The sequence below is a fragment of the Zonotrichia leucophrys genome, chromosome 3 (genome assembly GCF_028769735.1).
Source record: "Zonotrichia leucophrys gambelii isolate GWCS_2022_RI chromosome 3, RI_Zleu_2.0, whole genome shotgun sequence".
NCBI classification, from domain to species: Eukaryota; Metazoa; Chordata; class Aves; order Passeriformes; family Passerellidae; genus Zonotrichia; species Zonotrichia leucophrys.
Genome location: NC_088172.1, coordinates 54,131,734 through 54,148,955, shown reverse-complemented (window position 1 = coordinate 54,148,955; position 17,222 = coordinate 54,131,734). Strand labels below are relative to the sequence as shown.

The 17,222-nt window shown below is 42.1% G+C and overlaps 1 protein-coding gene across 2 annotated transcripts in view; it reads left to right on the top strand.

Annotated features, from left to right (window-relative positions):
* The first annotated feature begins 985 nt into the window (after positions 1-985).
* Positions 986-17,222, top strand: part of PHACTR2 (phosphatase and actin regulator 2) — a 131,510-nt gene continuing 115,273 nt past the window's right edge. For both annotated transcript variants that reach the window (XM_064708270.1, XM_064708267.1), the window contains exon 1: positions 986-1,151. In XM_064708270.1, coding sequence (XP_064564340.1) covers positions 1,007-1,151 — 145 coding nt within the window. In that variant the 5' untranslated portion in view covers positions 986-1,006. The remainder of the gene's footprint in view (positions 1,152-17,222) is intronic.

The following is a 17,222-nucleotide window of genomic DNA, read 5'->3' as shown; positions in this document are numbered from 1 at the left end:
AGACTCCTGTGCCGGATCAATTGCTTCGACAAATGCGGAGGGTGACGGCTGGAAGATCACAAAAACCCTGCGCCTGGGGAGCTGAGCGGGCTCGGCATTGAGATGAGGGCACTCGCCTGCCTGGGTGGAAGCAGAAACCAGAAACTGAATTTCACGTGGACAAATTTCACACTTGATAGGTTTTGATTCAGACCTGGAGAGTCGTAGTTGTTAAAATGCAGCCTGAATGCAACTTTTACATTGGATAGCTAGATAATGCAACTCTGGATGAATTTAAAATATAGGGTGCAGTCTTTTCTGTGTTTGTCATTGTGGCTGCACAGCAACGAGGATTTTATTCAAGGTAGAATGTAATATGACTTGCCTATAAGAAGCAGAGTGAGAATAAAATTTCCTTTTAAAGGTGCATCTTATTGTAAAAGGGTTTCTGTAAAACACCAGGAAACGAAACCATGAAGCTTGATTTTGCTTCTGCCTAGGTCTGTGTGTCTGATGTGAAAGGCAGCACCTTCCTGCCGAAGTTAGTTAAGTCTCTGACATGCAACCCAATCCTTAAGAAAGATGGGGAGGGAGGTGATGGGTTGGGGAGGATATTTGACTCGTCTCTTTCGCAGGGATGCGGTGCCTTGTGCAACTTTCCGGCTTTGCGGGGGAGAGGGCACCCTGTTACACAAAACAGAAGTGGCGGTGTGGGTTACTCGGCTCTTTTTAACTGATTCTCTTTTCCCTTTTTCCGTTTTTTTTTTCCCCCCGAGAGGTGGCTATGGCGGGAGCATGAAGACACCCTGGGGGATGGGTGCATCCGCGCACCCAGCCCCCACTTTGCTTTGCCCCTGTGCAAACACAAAATTTATGTTCCCAGAGACCCAAAATCGCCGCCGGCGTCCCGGCGGGGCGGTCGGAGGAGAGGGGCGGCTCTTCCTCTGCAAACTTTCCCTGTCCCCTCCCTCGCCGCCGCTCTCCGTCCTCTTCTCTCCTCGCCGCCCTTCTCGGCTGCCCGAAGGCGATGGCTGAGAGGCCGGGGAGCAGCGGGACGGCCCCGCTGCCCGTCTGGTCCCTGCCCGGTCCCCGCGGCCGCTCCCAAAGCGACATCTCCTCCTTCTCCTCCTCCCGGAGGACCTGCCTGCTGCGGTCCAACGTGGGCGGCTCAGGTAAGGGGGAGGGAGGGAAGGGTCCGTGTGTCCGAGACCTCGGAGCCGAGCTGAATTTGGGAATTTGGGGAAAGACATGCTCGCTGATACCCTGTCCTGCTCTCCCAGACGTAGGACCTGCCTTCTCTCGGTGGCCGGTGGTGTGCATTTCTGGGGTTGGCGGTGCTTGATCTTCTCCCTGATAAGATGTTTGGAGAGTTCCAGGGTTTTATACCCATGTTCACACAAATGAATGAATGGATCCTGGTAGCATCGTGGCTGCACATCCGTTTGCCAAAGCATCTCTGACTGCAGAAAAGTCTCATGAAAGCTTCAGGGTGTATTGCCAGGACATCAAAGCCCCTCATCTTGCTGCTTCACACATTACACTTCAACTGCATGTCAGGATTTTACCTGGTGCCCTTGTATCTGCTTTGGGATTTTAATAGGTGAGAAAAGCCACCGTGTAAGTCAGAATCCCACCATCTTCCTTCAGGAGTCAATCCCTGCTAGTGCACACAGGATGACTGGGGGTGGAAGCTGGCCCTTTGGGACAGAGTAGGCTTCCTGCAGGATTTGGAGAAGATTCACTGTATAAAACGAGAGGAAGTGAGGGTCCTAGTGTACAGTGCAGAGACTTGAAAGCTGCCAAAGTGGTTGGGCTGTGCTTTACTCTGTCTGTTTCCTGAGGTAGGGCACTAAGGAAAATGAAATTCTGGTCTCTGTAGGGCTGAGCACATTTTGAAAATGTGTGCTTGCCCAGTTGCAAATCAGCCCTGCTCTGTTGACTAGAAAAATCTGTAGGCACACACAGGCTGGTGATGTTGGTATTTTGGATGCACTCACACACTGCTGCACAGAGGTACCCGTGAAACACCATCAGGGAAGCTCCAGAGTGCACTGAGGGACCTCCTCTGCTGCAGCACAGGGCAGTGCAGCGCATGGTTGGGCCTGAAATGGACCACAATGTTCTCTGATGTTTGTTCCTCAGGGAATCTTAAGATGAAGCAGAACATTTGCTTGGGGAAGATCAAGTGCACACATTCCCTCCTCCTGATGAGGAGAGAGGGAATGAAAACTTGCTTAGTCACATAGGAGCAAGTAGATTCAGCTTATGGGGCCAGAGGCTGCCATTTTCTGTATAATTTTCTGTTTTACCTTTTTCTGTGCCTGCTTAAAATTTATGGTGAAGGACATTTGGGACAGGGAGGAGGGAGGAGGTTCTAGTTCTTCAAAAAGGACTACTTTCAGGTATTTCAGCACCACCTGGAGAGTGCTGCATGAGCAATGCCCTGTGACTGGATGTGTGCACCCTGGATCCAGAGGGATCCCCACAGAGGGATCCCCACAGAGACTGACAAGATTGAGACCATATCAATGTAGACTCTGTTGGTTGGTGGCTGAAGTACTAAGACACGTGACAACGAGCTGAGGTGTCATTATGAGAGACTGGCAAATCTAGTGGAGGTTAAATGACAGTGTTTTCAAAGATGTGTTGTTATTTGTAGTTTCTTACACATGATGTTTTAGCATCCTCATTTCCTGACTTGATTTTTTATTTTAATTTTGAGGACGTGCTTCCTGCCAATAGGAAACAAGTGTTGCTTTCTTTGCTTTCAGGTTTTTTTGGTCATATTTTTTAAATTGTATAATTTCTCCCTTGCTGCTTCCTGCTTGCAGTTAGTTGCTCATTGGACACAACAAAAACACTTACATATGGCCACACAACTGTTGATTCTGTCTTCAAAAAGTAAAGTATGCATTAAAGATGCAAAGTTGTTTAATGTTTAATATGGTGGTTAGAGAATTGGCTTTATACTGAGATGCCATTAAAATAACCTGCTTTTTCATTCCCCTACTAACCTGGAGAACAACTTGAATGGGGGCAGAAAAGTGAAGAAACAATATGAGTCATTGTTTTTGCTTCTACCTTTTTTTCTAGCCATATCATTTGATTAAAGTAGGTGACTCATTTACATCCGATGTTACCTGTGCTCCAACAGCTGCGTGTATAGAAGAACAATTTGCATTTTAAATAACCTGCAAAATGTTTACTTTATGCCTGTTCCGAGTCTGAGTCACTTGCAACTGTTGGCAGCTTCTGTTGCATGCTTGTTTCCATTTTCTAGAACCTGACATAAATTGTGCTGAGAAGATGTTGTCTCCTCACACTCTTCCAGTGATGGGTTGGTATCCCTGTAGAGGTTCACACTCATTTATTTTACCACTTTCTGATCCACCATTCTTCATGCAGGACCTATTAAAAGGCAGTATTTTTAGAGACCCTTCTAGCTAGGGGAAATACAATGTCTTTTTATAAAGCAGCTTTGGCAGTGGTCCATGAAATGCATCTGTTTGTTATTCTAGGTCAGTACTGTATGTATCTTGATAGTGCAGTGAGGCTGGTCTGGTGGTCCCCATGTTTATGCTCTCTGTGCTCTCTTAGCCCCACTCCTCCTTCTGCTGCTCCTACACACCGACAGAAGCAACTTCCTGGTATCACTTCACAGCATCTCACTTCATTAGCTGCTATCCAGTATGTGAGGACAATATATTTTCAGGATTTTCTTCTTCAAGCTGACCTTTCTTTTAGTGCTAGTGGTAGAAGATGATTTAATTTCTCTTTCTGGGCTATCACCTCTATCCACTGTTTTGTCAGGCCTTTTTATTTGTGCTAAGCTCCTGGGAGGAGTAAAGTGATACTCATCATGAGTATGGGTGGCATGATCTAGAATTTTGATTTAGACCCTGGAAAAGTGTAGTGTTAGCAAAGTTCAAAACCTCTGTGGCAGGCATAGCTTGTGCATCACTTCAACATTGTGGTTTGCCCCAGCTGACAGCTGGCTGGTTCGTCAGAGCATCTGAAAGAGATGAGTAAAGCAAAACATACTCTTCTAAAATTTCAGGCCAACACCAGAGCCACTTGCAGAAAGCTGCTTGAATTACATACCTTTAAGCAGTCTTCCATATTTAGTGACTAGATTTAAACCCACCTTAAAGGTGGATCAATTTAGTCAAGTTTCTTAGTATGTCCAACACAGATGGGGACAGAACTGCAATTGGAAAAAAAAGACCCTGTTCAAACACTTTCCCAGCACTCATCCAAAACCTAGATTTCGTGTTTGTGAGGCTGAAGGCAGCTGTCAGCACGAGCTGTAGGTCCTGGGTTGCAGGGTGGAAGAGGTGCTGTTTCACATCACATCCGATGGCAGGGCAGTGGCAGTGGTTCTCTTTGTGACAGCCCTGAGCACCTGACAGACCTCAGGCTGCCATGGTGCCTGCTCTTTATCTGCGCTGATCTGCATGTCCGTGCAGTTTCCAGTTCGCTCTCCTTTCAGTGTTGTGGGTTTTGTTGTACAGCCTTGCACTTTGTTCCGAAGGCGGTGAGGTCTGTGGTGAGGTACGTCTTGGTGAAAAGGGAACCTTGCTGCTCAGATCAGAAGTCAGAAAACCACCCATCTCTCTGCTCTGGGATTGATGCTCTCGAAATGTTGCAGTTCCTCTTGAGGTCTCGCTCTTTGGCAGCAAGAAGCTTCAGATAATTTGTTCCATTAGTGAGAAATGCACCTTTCAGATGGAGGGGTGAGCTACTCACGCACCTTTCCATTTCTTTCATGAGTTCTTTGAGCCCTTCTGACGACAGACAAAAAAAAACCTACCTAAGAATTCAGACAGCAATTCATCAGTACCTCAGGCCTTAGCCCAGATGTTGGGTAGAAGAGGAAAATGAAAGCCGGAGTGCAAATGGCAGTCCTGTCTCAAAACCTGTACATCCCAGGATGACTTTGGCTATTTTTGTGGGTTAATTTACTCAAAATTATGAGTGACATCTATGATGCCATCTGCTGCTGACTCCAAAGTAGGGTGGGTGAAAAGATTACTTAAAATCCCCCAGCTAAGTGAAGAACTGGGGAAGCTTTCTTGTAGTGATCAGAGCATCAAAGTGGTTGATGTTGTATGAGAAGAAAATTTATGATTTTTGGACTTATGCTTTTCATAACTAGAGTAACCCACTTTGCAAACTTAACAAATGTCAGATTCTCTTTTTATTGAAAAAACTCCCTGGTTGATGCAGAGGACACATTTTTGACAGCTGGAGATATTTGAGAATCTAGAAAGGGTGAAACCCAGAATACACTCTAGACATTGGGAGGGTGGAATCTAGGGGAAAAGGGAAATTTTGGGTGGGTAGATAGGTAGCTGTTAACGTGTGTCTGTATTTCCTTTTGCACTTGTATTCCCCCAAAAAACTACAGATTCCAGTCACAAAGAGCCCTACCAAACTGTCTGGGAGCTAGGAAAACGTTGTTTTTCAGTCCTAAGATGGTGTTGATGAGGGAGAATATTCATGCTGTGGGAGAACACGATAAATAAAGCAGCTGATTTTGATACATTTTATGCAAATATGGGAGTTATGGGAAAACATGATTCTCCATCATATTAAGCAAGGCTTGTTTACTACATAAATTTAGGTACAGAATTTTGCAAGAAGCCCAAGGCAGACAATTTTTGGCAGAAATCAATAGTACAAGTTAAGACAAATAATAATTTGGGGCGATTTAGAAACTCAACTCAGCATGACGAGGTCATTACCAAGAGTTAGTGTATCCTGTCCTAAGTTCACATTAATATTTTTGCATCAATTTTAAAATTCAAACTATCAGGAAGAGGCAACAAGCATAACCAAATGAAATTTGCCTTATGCTTATAGAACTGAAGCAGCTACTTTGTAATAATCTATTTAGGCCATCATGTGGTAATGTTACATCCCATCCAGGTCAACCTTACATGTAACTTGTAGTTTCAGAATGATGCTGAGGAAAAGTTTAGGAATCATTTGTACTGCATACATTGACAAAGTTCAAGTCTGCCTGAAAAACAATTCCGTTTATAAATTAGATGGGCATATAAAGAAGAAGCATGTGTCAGAATATAGTCAGCCATTTCTAATGTGAGTTTATACCAAAAAATACACAAAATAAGACCATGATTGTTTTATACGGGACTAAAAGACATTATTCCCCACCAACTCTTGCAGCATAACTGGAGTAGGTTCTTGTAATTAGCCCAGTCTGATTAAGCATGAAAGGGGAGACCCTGGGAATACCATGGTTTACAAATATAAACCATGTGTTCCACATGTCATTTACACATGGCATAGTTTCTGAGCTTTATAATAATATATTCAGACTTGGGTTCAGGCTTAAAAAAAAAAAGAAATTACATGTGATGAGAATCTTCATGGTTGGCTAAGTAGAAATTTAGCTCCAAACAACTGCAGGATAGTATTTAATGCATGTTTTGCAGCAGCTAGACCAGCAGCTGATGGTGAGATCTGCTTAGTGGTTTGCTGCTGATTATTTTAGTTTCTCAAGGCCTTTTGGCATTTAGCACTTCCTGCTGCTCTGTGGCTCCTAGCAAGTAACCACTTAATATCAGACCACATGTCAAGTATGAGGGCTGAAGAAGGGATTCAAAGAATGGCTGAAGAAAAATTGTTCTTCTCTTACTGAATGTAAGCAACTTGTTCTAAAAAAGCTTTTGTTTTGGTTTTAAAACCTAAATGTTTAATTAGCCAAATCCATCATTAGCATAAATAGTTTATCTTTCTTTCCCACCCCACTCCTGCTCATCCTTCTCTTTTTGCCATTGTTTCCAGAAAAAGCATGCACAACTTAAGGTCAAAAAACTGGGGAGAATTAGCAGATTTTTTAAAGGTTCATGAAGAATTTACATTTTTAAAATTTATTTAGGCTTTTTGAAATCAGAATCTTTCCAGTGCCAGAAATCCTGCAAGAGTTCAGCTTTCAATAACACCAATACTAGTTGTGTTTCTGAATTTTCACAAACTCTCATTGAATATGCTTTATCATAAAGCAAACATCTTTTTAGCGATAATCTTTTATTTTTCTTCCTTTTCTCCTAGGATTTTACCTAGCATGTTGCTACTTTTAACAAATGCAGAAATTGCTTTTTCTCAGGTACAAACCGAGTGCACAAAAGGAAAAATATCCAGAAGAAAATAGAAAGTTCTGACTTCAGTGTTCTGAGTTCATTCACTTCTCACCTTATCTTTGAAATTGTCAGTCTTAAACCCCACCACAACAAGAGGTACCCTTGCTCTCCATTCATGTGGAAAGCACTGTGATCTTCCTGAAATGCAAGCAGAGTTTGTAGGCACTTCCCTTGGTGGTGAGCTGAGAAAACTTGTTCCCATTGCGAGGTTTTGATGCAGAACTGGACTTCTAAGATGGTGTGTTGTACAAATTCTGTTTGTGTCTTAGATGTTGTCACAATTTTTGAGTTTTGAAACAGTGAAATATTAGTAAATTTTATCAGTATGAAGGATTTAGTATAATGGGCTCAGAATTCAGCCTGAAGCTGCCAAGCCGCCATGCTTCGCAAGTCGGCCGCGCTCTCAGATGTAGGGAGCACTCCACAGAGGAGCTGAAGAGCAGCTTAAACCTCTGCATCCTTTGCTGATGAGACACTTTTCTACCCTTTCCCATTTCTCTCACATTTCATACATGTTTCTGACACATCCTGCCCTTCACATTTCTCACGCCAGGCTCTATTCAGAGAAATACAGGACCTAACAGAGCAGGGCTGGGAGGGAAATGTGGAAGAGTGGAAGAGGAAGCATTCAACCACAGATGGCAGCGTGGTGACACTTCACACGAGATAAAATATTTTAAAAAAATCTTTTCAAAATAATTATAATATTTTTACAATATTATTCAGACAATGTAGCATTTAACAGTTATTTTGAATTAAATATGTGCATTGTAGCTTGGCCCACATTTTCTAACGTTTGCACAATTTACAGTACCCAGAAGAAAATTTGTTTAGGGAGAGTGGACTCCCATTAAAAGCAGTTGCTTTTTGTTTCCCTTTAACTTCAGGCATGGCTTCGGTCTCACACACAAATTGTGGTGGCTCCCACTTGGGGAATTTGCCCAGTTGCACAGCACCACACACTATTTCCCCCTAGATGGATTCATCAGTCAGCAGCTCTGTTTTGGCACCTTTACGAGGTTGTTCCTATCCAAACTGTACTAGAAGTAAGAGTCTTTCTTCCTTTCTTTCTTTCATCTTTCCTCCTTTCAACTCATTCTTGCTTTCATCTTCTGCCCTTTCACTCCCCTCTTTCCTACTAACTTCTTTTCTGCCTTCTCCATAGCTTCCAGTTAATGTCATTTATATTGTGTTGATAGCCTAAACATCACTTTGGGTGATCCTCTGTCGAGGTCTGGATAGGTACATGTGAGGTTGCTGTATCCTGCCCATCTGAGTATAATGCACTGAGATGTGAAGGGACTAGGAACCTCCAATTAATGACATTAAGTTTATAAAATAATAATGCAATCACCTGCAATTAATAACATCAAGTAAATAAACAGTAAGTTTATTTTCTGTCTGTCACAGAGAGACAGAGGAGAATTTGTACAGTCCAAGCAAAGATTCCCTCAGTGTTAAGAATTCATTGGGAAAGGGTAAAAGATCTCCTAAAATTTTAAAAGAAAGGGTTGCTGCGTATTAGGAATGAAGGAGAAGTGCTTCAGAGCCTTTCCAAGATAAAGCTTGGCACAATGGCAAGGATCAGGAAACAGGGACTCTGGCATCATCCTTACTTTATTTAAAGTTACTAAGTTAAGTTTCTTTGAATACAGTTTTTTCCTCATAAGAGTTTTGTGAAAATCAACTTTTCCTTTTTTTCTGTAGATCCTGATTTCAGGCATGTTTCTTAATTTTCAGGAGAAATATCTGACAAAAAATTTTGAAAATAGTAAATTGTCACTTCAAAAAATTAACTGAGGTTTCTATAGCTTTTCATCATACAGATTTTTGGTGTAGGTTTTTTTTCTTCTAGTTTGGGGATCAGGAAGAGGAATTGAAGCAGCAGAGAAGTGCCAGAATTTCCCCACCACAGAAATGTGACTATCCTGAGGGGTCCTGTCCATAAAATGCACACCCTTCCAAGGCAAGGGTAACCACTGCCAGATTCATTTACAAATTGTTGGATATCAAAAGGAGCAAATGCCTTCTTGACAGAATAAGGATGTTGAATATATCAGAGAACCAGACTGTAAAGAACATGTTGAGCAAAGCTCTCCCTCCAGAGCATGTGTGTTTACTTTTCTTGTTTTTGGGGGTAGAATCACAGGTTTTAACATATGTCTGTGACTAATACACACATTACTGAAGAAAATTACAGCCACTAAGTAGAATTGGTATTGAGGTATTGTTTTGCATCCTCTACAGGCACAGTAAAGAGGGGTTGTGGTTCATTTGCAATTGAATGTGCCCTAATTGCAGGCCTTCTTTGTGTTCAAACACAGGCAGCTATATTTAAACTTTATGAGTGAAAGGATAATTAGCAGTCTTCTGCTTGCCACTTTTTAATTTATGTCCTCTCTTGCCCAGTGTCAGGGCTGCCAGTAAATGTTAGTGGTTTAAACCACCCATGAAACTGTGACTTTTTATCTGAAAAAAGATTAGTGATATCAAGGTGCAGCACAAAAAGGCAGAGTCTGCAAGACGTAATTCTGATTTTTATTCTGATTTAAAGCAGTTTTGGCAAGATCAGAAGAGTTGGATTTGAAATATGTTATTTTGCTTACACAGCCAGAGCCACAGTAATTGATCAGGGACTAGTGGGCATCCCAAACCAGGATAAGAACTGCTCCAGTTCCAAGGATGAGGCATGGCAGAGCTCCCTTTGTTACTTAGGTTTATAGGTGCCTCTGCCTGTGTTTCTGAGTAGACTCTCAAATCTATTTCCTCAGGAGTGAGCCAAGAGAGAGAATTACACCTCCCCAGGGGCATGGCATCTTTCTTCCAGCTGTCTGACTTTTGAGCCCTTAACATTTTTTAAAAAAACATGGTGCCTTCCTGTTATGTCTTCCTGCAAACAAAACTGAGTGGCAAATTTCACATCATGTTTATTTTAGTGAATAGCAAATAAAAAGCAAAGTCTGCCACCCAGCTGTTTAAGTATTTAGAGACAAATCTGCTATGAATTTTGCCTTTCTTTGGAAGTTGAGATAAACAACAGCTTTTGATCTACAAATAGCAAAAATCATTTTGGAAAAAGATTTCCAAAAAATTGATGCAGTAATTTTCAGAGCTTTCTCATATTTAGCTGGTCATCTTGGGATTTGTCTAATGGGATCTTCCTGAAGCATACTGGCGAATGTGTGTGCAATTCTGTAGGCGATTTCAGCTCTCACGCCTCAAGCCTCTCTGTGGTGCAGATGTTTATCACTGGCCACATGGTAAATGAGAGCACTGTACACACTCTTGCATTTAGTGGTCTACCTGAAAGCAGCTGCGAAAGCTACACCCTTGCAGTGCAGCCCTTGCCAGGCCTGCAGGGAATGAGCAGAGTGAATGACTTCCTTTCAGCTACAGGGGCTACACTTCCTTTCAGCTTCAGGACTTCGGATGTGCTGCCTGCCCCTTTTTTGGCTCTCTATCAAATAGCTGTCCTGATGATCACCAGACCCTGGAAGAAAGTTTTCCTCCTTGAAGTTTCCATAGGGATTTTTTTTCTTTTTTTTTTTTTGCCCTTCACTCAGTGCTTGCCATGGAGGCAGTGCCAGGCAGCTCCACAGGTTTGCCTATCCTTGGGTGAGGGAAGATGGCAAGGTAATTGCCTAACATCAGCTAAGGCTTTGAAATCACTTTTAATTCAAGCTGGGTTAAGTAAATGTAACCAAAGAACTTCTTTTTATAATTTCTAAAATAACTCAGTTGCTGATCTTTCAATAAGAGAAAGAAAACATCACAGACAGAGTGAGTGCTGGCAAGATATCTGTAACCAGTCTGCTGAATACAGGGGGAGAGAAGCCCATCAGACTTTACCTTGGTGTCAGCAGTTTAAAGATTTTCCATACTTCTTTTCCTACGTCTTCTGTGAGGTTTGTAATAATATTGTCTGTTTTGGATGGCTTTGCATTTCAGTAGAAATTTGTAATTTATTGAAATTTTAAATTATGTCTTGCTGGCAACACAGAAGTTGCTATCCCATAAATTTCTGGTGAGTGGAAGTAACTCAGGGGAGTGCACAGCTTTTGCAACTTTATTGTGTTATTATATAAACTCTGTGGGGAAAAAGATATTTGTTCTGCTCATGATAGGCCAAGATTGGAAAAGTGCTGTAAGCACAGGAGGGGATGTGTGAAATTTCTTGGGAGTGAGATTTATTGGGCTGGGAAATGGCCTCCCAGGAGGAACAATGAAAGTTGCTCTCCCTTAAGTTCTGAAGCACTTGAAACCAGAGATGGAAACATACTAAAAAGTATGTGAAAATAAACTTTTTACGGCAACAATGAGCAGGGCCTTTTGCAGTTGTGAATGTTTTGTTTGGTTTTTTTGGTTTGGTTATTTTATTGCTGTGTTTAGGCCAAGTCAGGAATGGCAGCAGAGGGACAGAGGACTGAGTATACAAACCATCCATCTGCCAGACTCACGGGGCAAAGGAAATAAAGATGGAACTTGCTTTGATAGTGGATGGAAGAGCCACATCCATGACCCACCCTCAGTGACACAGTGTCCTCTCTGCCTCCTTTAAAAGCAGACAGAAGTGAAAGAGAAAGAAAGGAGTTCTCCTAAGCAGCAAATAAATAGCTGACAATTAGATAAGCAAAATGAAATGACAAAGCCAAATCCACCCTTAGTATTTGGATGAGGAATTCTGTTACACACAGTTTTATCCTAAGCTTAAGATAAATATATATTCAGATGATTTTGGGTGAATATTTAGAATATTTAGATGAATTCTAGACAATTCTAGACAATTTTGACAGTGAGAAGTACTTTAAATAAACAAGCTTAGTCTGCTTTCTGAGACAATCACCTTCTTTAAAGATATCAAAAAGATTTTAATTCAGGGACTAATTAATGAAGTCAATTCTAATATTTATTAGAACTCCATAGTTGTCCTTCAATGAACTTGTCTCAGTTATATATGCCCCACAGAGAAAATAAATCCCAGAAAACTAAACTTCATGCATATCTTGTATGAAGCGATATTTGACACAAAATGTTTTCATATAAATATTGATTATCATAATAAAAGGAGAGAGGGGAAAAAATCCAGAAGGAAGTCTGCAAATGGCAATATGCATCTCTCTCAGACTCAGAATTAGATGCTTCAAATTATGCACATTTATAAGAAGAACTGGATTTTTAAAAAAAAAAATTCAAATGTTTTCTGATTCTAATAATTTTACATGTCAATAACAGCTATCAAAATATGTGCACTTGGCAGTAGTCCTAACTCCATTTGTTAATGTGAACTTAATCTATAGAAGAAGAGTTGCAAGAGTTACTTTTTTGCAGCAATTTGGGATTCCTGCAATTTGGCCACTCTAATAATTATACCAGGGAAAAATCAGAAGCCAAGTTCAATAGCATATGGTAGACGCCAGATATCTGTGGGATTCACTCTGATGTTGAAGAGTCCTGTAGGATAAAGGCTGGTATGGTTCAAGGAACCAAAATTCCTTGTTTGTCTTGTAATGAAATACTTCCCCTCTGTGCCGGTCTGAGGGATGTAACATCCCTAAGTGGATTTCTCTGAGCCCTGGAATTTTTATAATAGCACTGAACATTGGCTGAGTCATGTGGACAGCAGGCACTGAAATAAATGCTGCCACAGAACTGCAGAACAGTTTTTATTAGCTGTATATTTTTTCAGTAAAATTTCAGTAGATTCTCCTGCTGGGAATTCACAGCACATGAGGAAGAAGAGCATGTCAAGGGTGTCCTGTACATAGGCAATGAAGAGCTCTTGGGTATGATAATGTGTGTATATATGAAAAAATAGCTACCCAGCTTCAGTTCAGTGCAGTCCATTTAGGTGACATTTTTTAAACCACTGAAACATAAATATCAGGCTGGTGGGGCCTTACTTTCTCTGCTAGAAAATACAGGTACACAGCCACAGGGAAGGAAGGAACTGCTCAGTAGCTATTGAGTATCTCCAAGAGAAATGCTGACGGCTGGCCACAGGGACCCTTGCTCTGAACAGGGCAACAGGCTTCAGTTACTGCACTTTGAGATTGCCATGGAAGGAAAAGGGGCTGGGCACCCCTTTCCTTTCCCTCTTGAGTCTATGCTGTCATCTTTCCCTCCTATTTCTGACATTTGAGGTAGTGTGAGTAGATAATACAGGCTTTTTGATCTCTCAGCAAATGCGTTGGCTTTGAGAGCAGGAGATGCAGCAATTCCAGCCGACCAAGCACCCTTCAGTGAGGATGGCACCCAGGCTAAGCCAAGGAGGCCCAGCCAAGGCATCACTGGGACTGCATCCCACCCAAGCCTCCCTGCCAGGTGCTGTGCAGCCCCTTTGAAAGGCAGGAGTGCCCTGCCAGTGAAGACTGCTGCCATGGGTCTGGCCTTGTGACTTCATTGTGGCTTTCCAGTGCTTAACATTGTTTTGGTTTGGCTCTTACAGTCACATTCTGAGTTGTGGGGTTTTTCCCCTCCAGTGGCTGCTGGACTTCCTTGGTGTTGAAAACTTCTGAAAACAAAATTCTCCCATACTTGGGCATTCAGAGGTTTGCAGAAAGAGACAGAAAAATGACTGCTTTTTTTTATTCCAAGAGAAGTTATAATATGCTTTCTACTGCATCTCCATGTTCCTGGAGGCTTGATTCATGATATTGGTGCACTTGTGGTTGGCAGTGCAGCTGTTGACTCCAAAGGGTCAAAGCAAAGGTTTAGGATGGAATAGATTGCTGCAGCTTTTATCCCAGGAAGGATTCTTTACAACATTTTATAAAGATGAGGTGACCTGAAGTTAAATATCACAGTCCTGTAAAAGGCAAAAGTCCCTTTGGGAGCAGACTGGCTTTTTTCAGTTCCAGCCTCTTAAGAAAATCCTGATGCAAGCAGGGATGAGATGCATTAACAGGGATGAGATGCATTAACAGGTTTTGTTATTGGCCAGGGTCAATAAGGATCAAAATAAATGTGAGATTGTTTTCCAAAGGAAATTAGACAAAGAGCAAGTACAAAGCATCTAGAGCAATTCCACGGTAGATAAAAATACACAGCAGCTTCTACCTTCATGCTGTGAAAGCCCTGTGAAGGTCCCTTGGTGATGTGGGAGTCTGCAGGCAGCCAGCCTTCAGAGAAGAGGATCTCCTCATGGGAGGAGAGCCCTGCTTTGGTTCCTTGTTACTCAGGTAAGGACAGAAAGAGGATGGGACTGTCCATGATTATCTGTGACTCACTTCCTCTGCTGCATGTGAGTGGGAGAGAGGAGTGTACTAGCTCTTCTTCTCTGGTGTGAGCAGTATTATCTCCCCCCACACAGCTAGGCCTTTTATTATTGTACCAAGAGGAGTAGGAAGGGCCAGGAGAAATCAAGATGAAAAAGTACTGACTCGTATAGCAAAGAAAATTTGAAATAGTTTAACATATAAAAGATCCTCATCAGAAAGAGAAGAAAATGCTTCACTGAAAATGTTGACACCTTTTTATGTTAATCTGCCCTGATGTCCACAAACAGAGCAAATGATTTCTTTGTCTAGAAAAATCCATTGATTCTGCTCTGCTTCTTTCACTTTATCTCCAACAAATGACCTTTTGGCTCAGCATCTCTGATTGCTGTTCAGTGGAAAATCTTTATTCTCCAGGTCTTTTGTATTATGATGTCCACCAAGTGTGGGAAAAGTAGGGATGCTCTCCATCTGAAGGAGTCCATCTGCCTGTGGTGGTCAGCAGAGATGATGTGCTGGACCCTTACCAGCTCCAGAGCTGCCCTGCTATAGATATGAGAATAGTCCATGGACTGAGATTTTCCAACAGGTCTGTGGAGGAGTCTGAAAATATTGACAGACAGCAGCAAATGAAGAGGTTGGTGGCTTTAAACAATTTGTTTGTGTTATAGTAATTGCCTGAAGAAAGCATCCCTTATGTAAGCAATGTTTTTCATTTTTTCCCTGTGTAATGAAGATGTAAATAATGGAGCTTTCTTCTGGTATTGTTTGTGCTATTTCCTGCCCTACAACGCCCAACAGCTTCAGTGACCTTCCTTCGGGGGAGGGAAATGGGAAAAATTTGGAAAAGCCAAGCTTTTGGATTTTGTGACTATGCTTATGTTCATCAATATATGGTCAAAACAGAATATATTGCCCAGCAATAAGGTAGATTTAACCCCCTTATGCCTCCTATTTTGTTACATCCTCCTTATTCTAGTCATTTTTGATAGGGTTAAGGGCACCCTTAATGTAATTACTGCAGCATCTTGCCTTGTCACCACCCAAAGAGCTTCCCCTGAGCCCAGCCACACACTGAAAGCATCACACCGTGTGCTCCTAAATCCTCCCTCTGCCTTCAGACCCATTTGCGGTGCCTCCCAGCGTGTGTGTCTCCCATCAGCCTGGTTAGGCGCCTTCTCCTGCCCTGCCAGGGGCTGCTGGGGAGAGCTTCTGTGTCAGAGGGTGCTGCTGTGCGGGGCTGCTACACTAGATGGAGCGGTTGTGATGCTGAGCTGCAGAACCTGCTGAGCTGCTAAACCTGCCTCTCTCCGGAACCTGCCATCCTGCAGCACCTGCCTCTCTGCGCCGGGCTATTGCCTGGCTCAGGCACCTGCCCGCAGCCAGGATCTGAAATACAGCCTTGTATGTAATGTAGGGAGTGAGCAGCAGCAGGTTGCCCTGAGCTGGCTTTGCCTGGTTTCTGCTCCTCCTTCCCAGAGGAAGTCACAGCAGGGTCGTCATTAGTTTCAGTGCCTTAAGTGTCTTTAAAGGCACAAAGCTGGAGTGGGGTGGGATGGGGATGGTGTGTCAGCATTTTAAATTTCCTCATGGTCCTTTCTCCCCCCCCCCCTTTTTTTTTTTTAAATCCATAAGATGTCTATTTAAACAACACAAAATGTTATTATCAGCCATTGCTCTTCCCTCAATCAGGGTAATGCTGCAAGCTTGGCATTATCAGTCATGCTGGTGAAATTGGATCTCCCTGCTGTATTGATTCTGATGTACTTTGGTCAGGGCTTGTGGGCTCTGCATTGATCTGCCAAAGAAACTGCTGAGGAGTGGGGGAGCAAGGTCTGTTGTCTGTGTTGTTTGGGAACTAACAGAAGCTCCTATATTTTGCCAGCAGCCTGTTGCACACTTGGATATTGATTCATTATGAGGGAATCTGGCTTTAATTAGCACCAGGTTTTCCAGTATTTGTGCAGAGTGCTTTGACCCCAGTAAACAGCCAGTCTGCAAAGGCAGACTCTCAGTCTGAGTTGCACCTTTATTACACAGTCTTCTGAGAAAGAAATCATTAAAATAATTGGACTAAAATTTCTGTGTGTGCTGGACATGAAGTACTATTTTCTAAAGCAAAATTCAGTTGGATCTATATAAAATGTGTTCAGAAATGCATTTAGGCCTTGACTAGCATTGTGCACTGAAGTACCCTGATGGCTTCCTGGCCTGGTGGACATTTAGATTTGGTACATGCAGCTCTAAGGGCAGATGCAGAATCCCTAGACTGGACTGAGGCTGAAAATATTAATTCCTTCTTCTAGCCTGGAAATTCCAACATTGGAAAGACTTTCCCCAGAAGCCTAAAAGAGAGACATCACTCATTCTTTCCAACCTCAAAACAGTTTTATTGCAGGAAAAATCTTTTGTTTTCCTTTTTTTCTTTTTTCGATTTCTTTTCTTTTATTCTTGGAGGAGGAGGGCCTGACAGATTTTTGCTTTTAGAGTGTATTTCATGAAAAATAACCCCACAGGAATGTTAAGTGTTTCATATACAATTGATAAGTATCAAAGATATCATCAAAGTTTTCATGTATACCAGTCCATTTGCAACAGAAATTTTTTTCTACATGAAGTAAAAAAGATTACAGATAGTAGATATATAACTAAAAGTAAGCTAAAGCAGTTTTCCCATGACATATCACCAAATGAAACATGAAAAGAGCACTCTTACTCACTTACCAAAACATTTCTCTGTTATTTATTCAATACTGCCTGGAATGATCATAAAAAGTGACTCAGTGAAAAATGACTGTGTCATTTGATAGAATGTAATCCACGTTTAGAAAATTACATCTCTAAGTTCTGGCCATCTCCCACA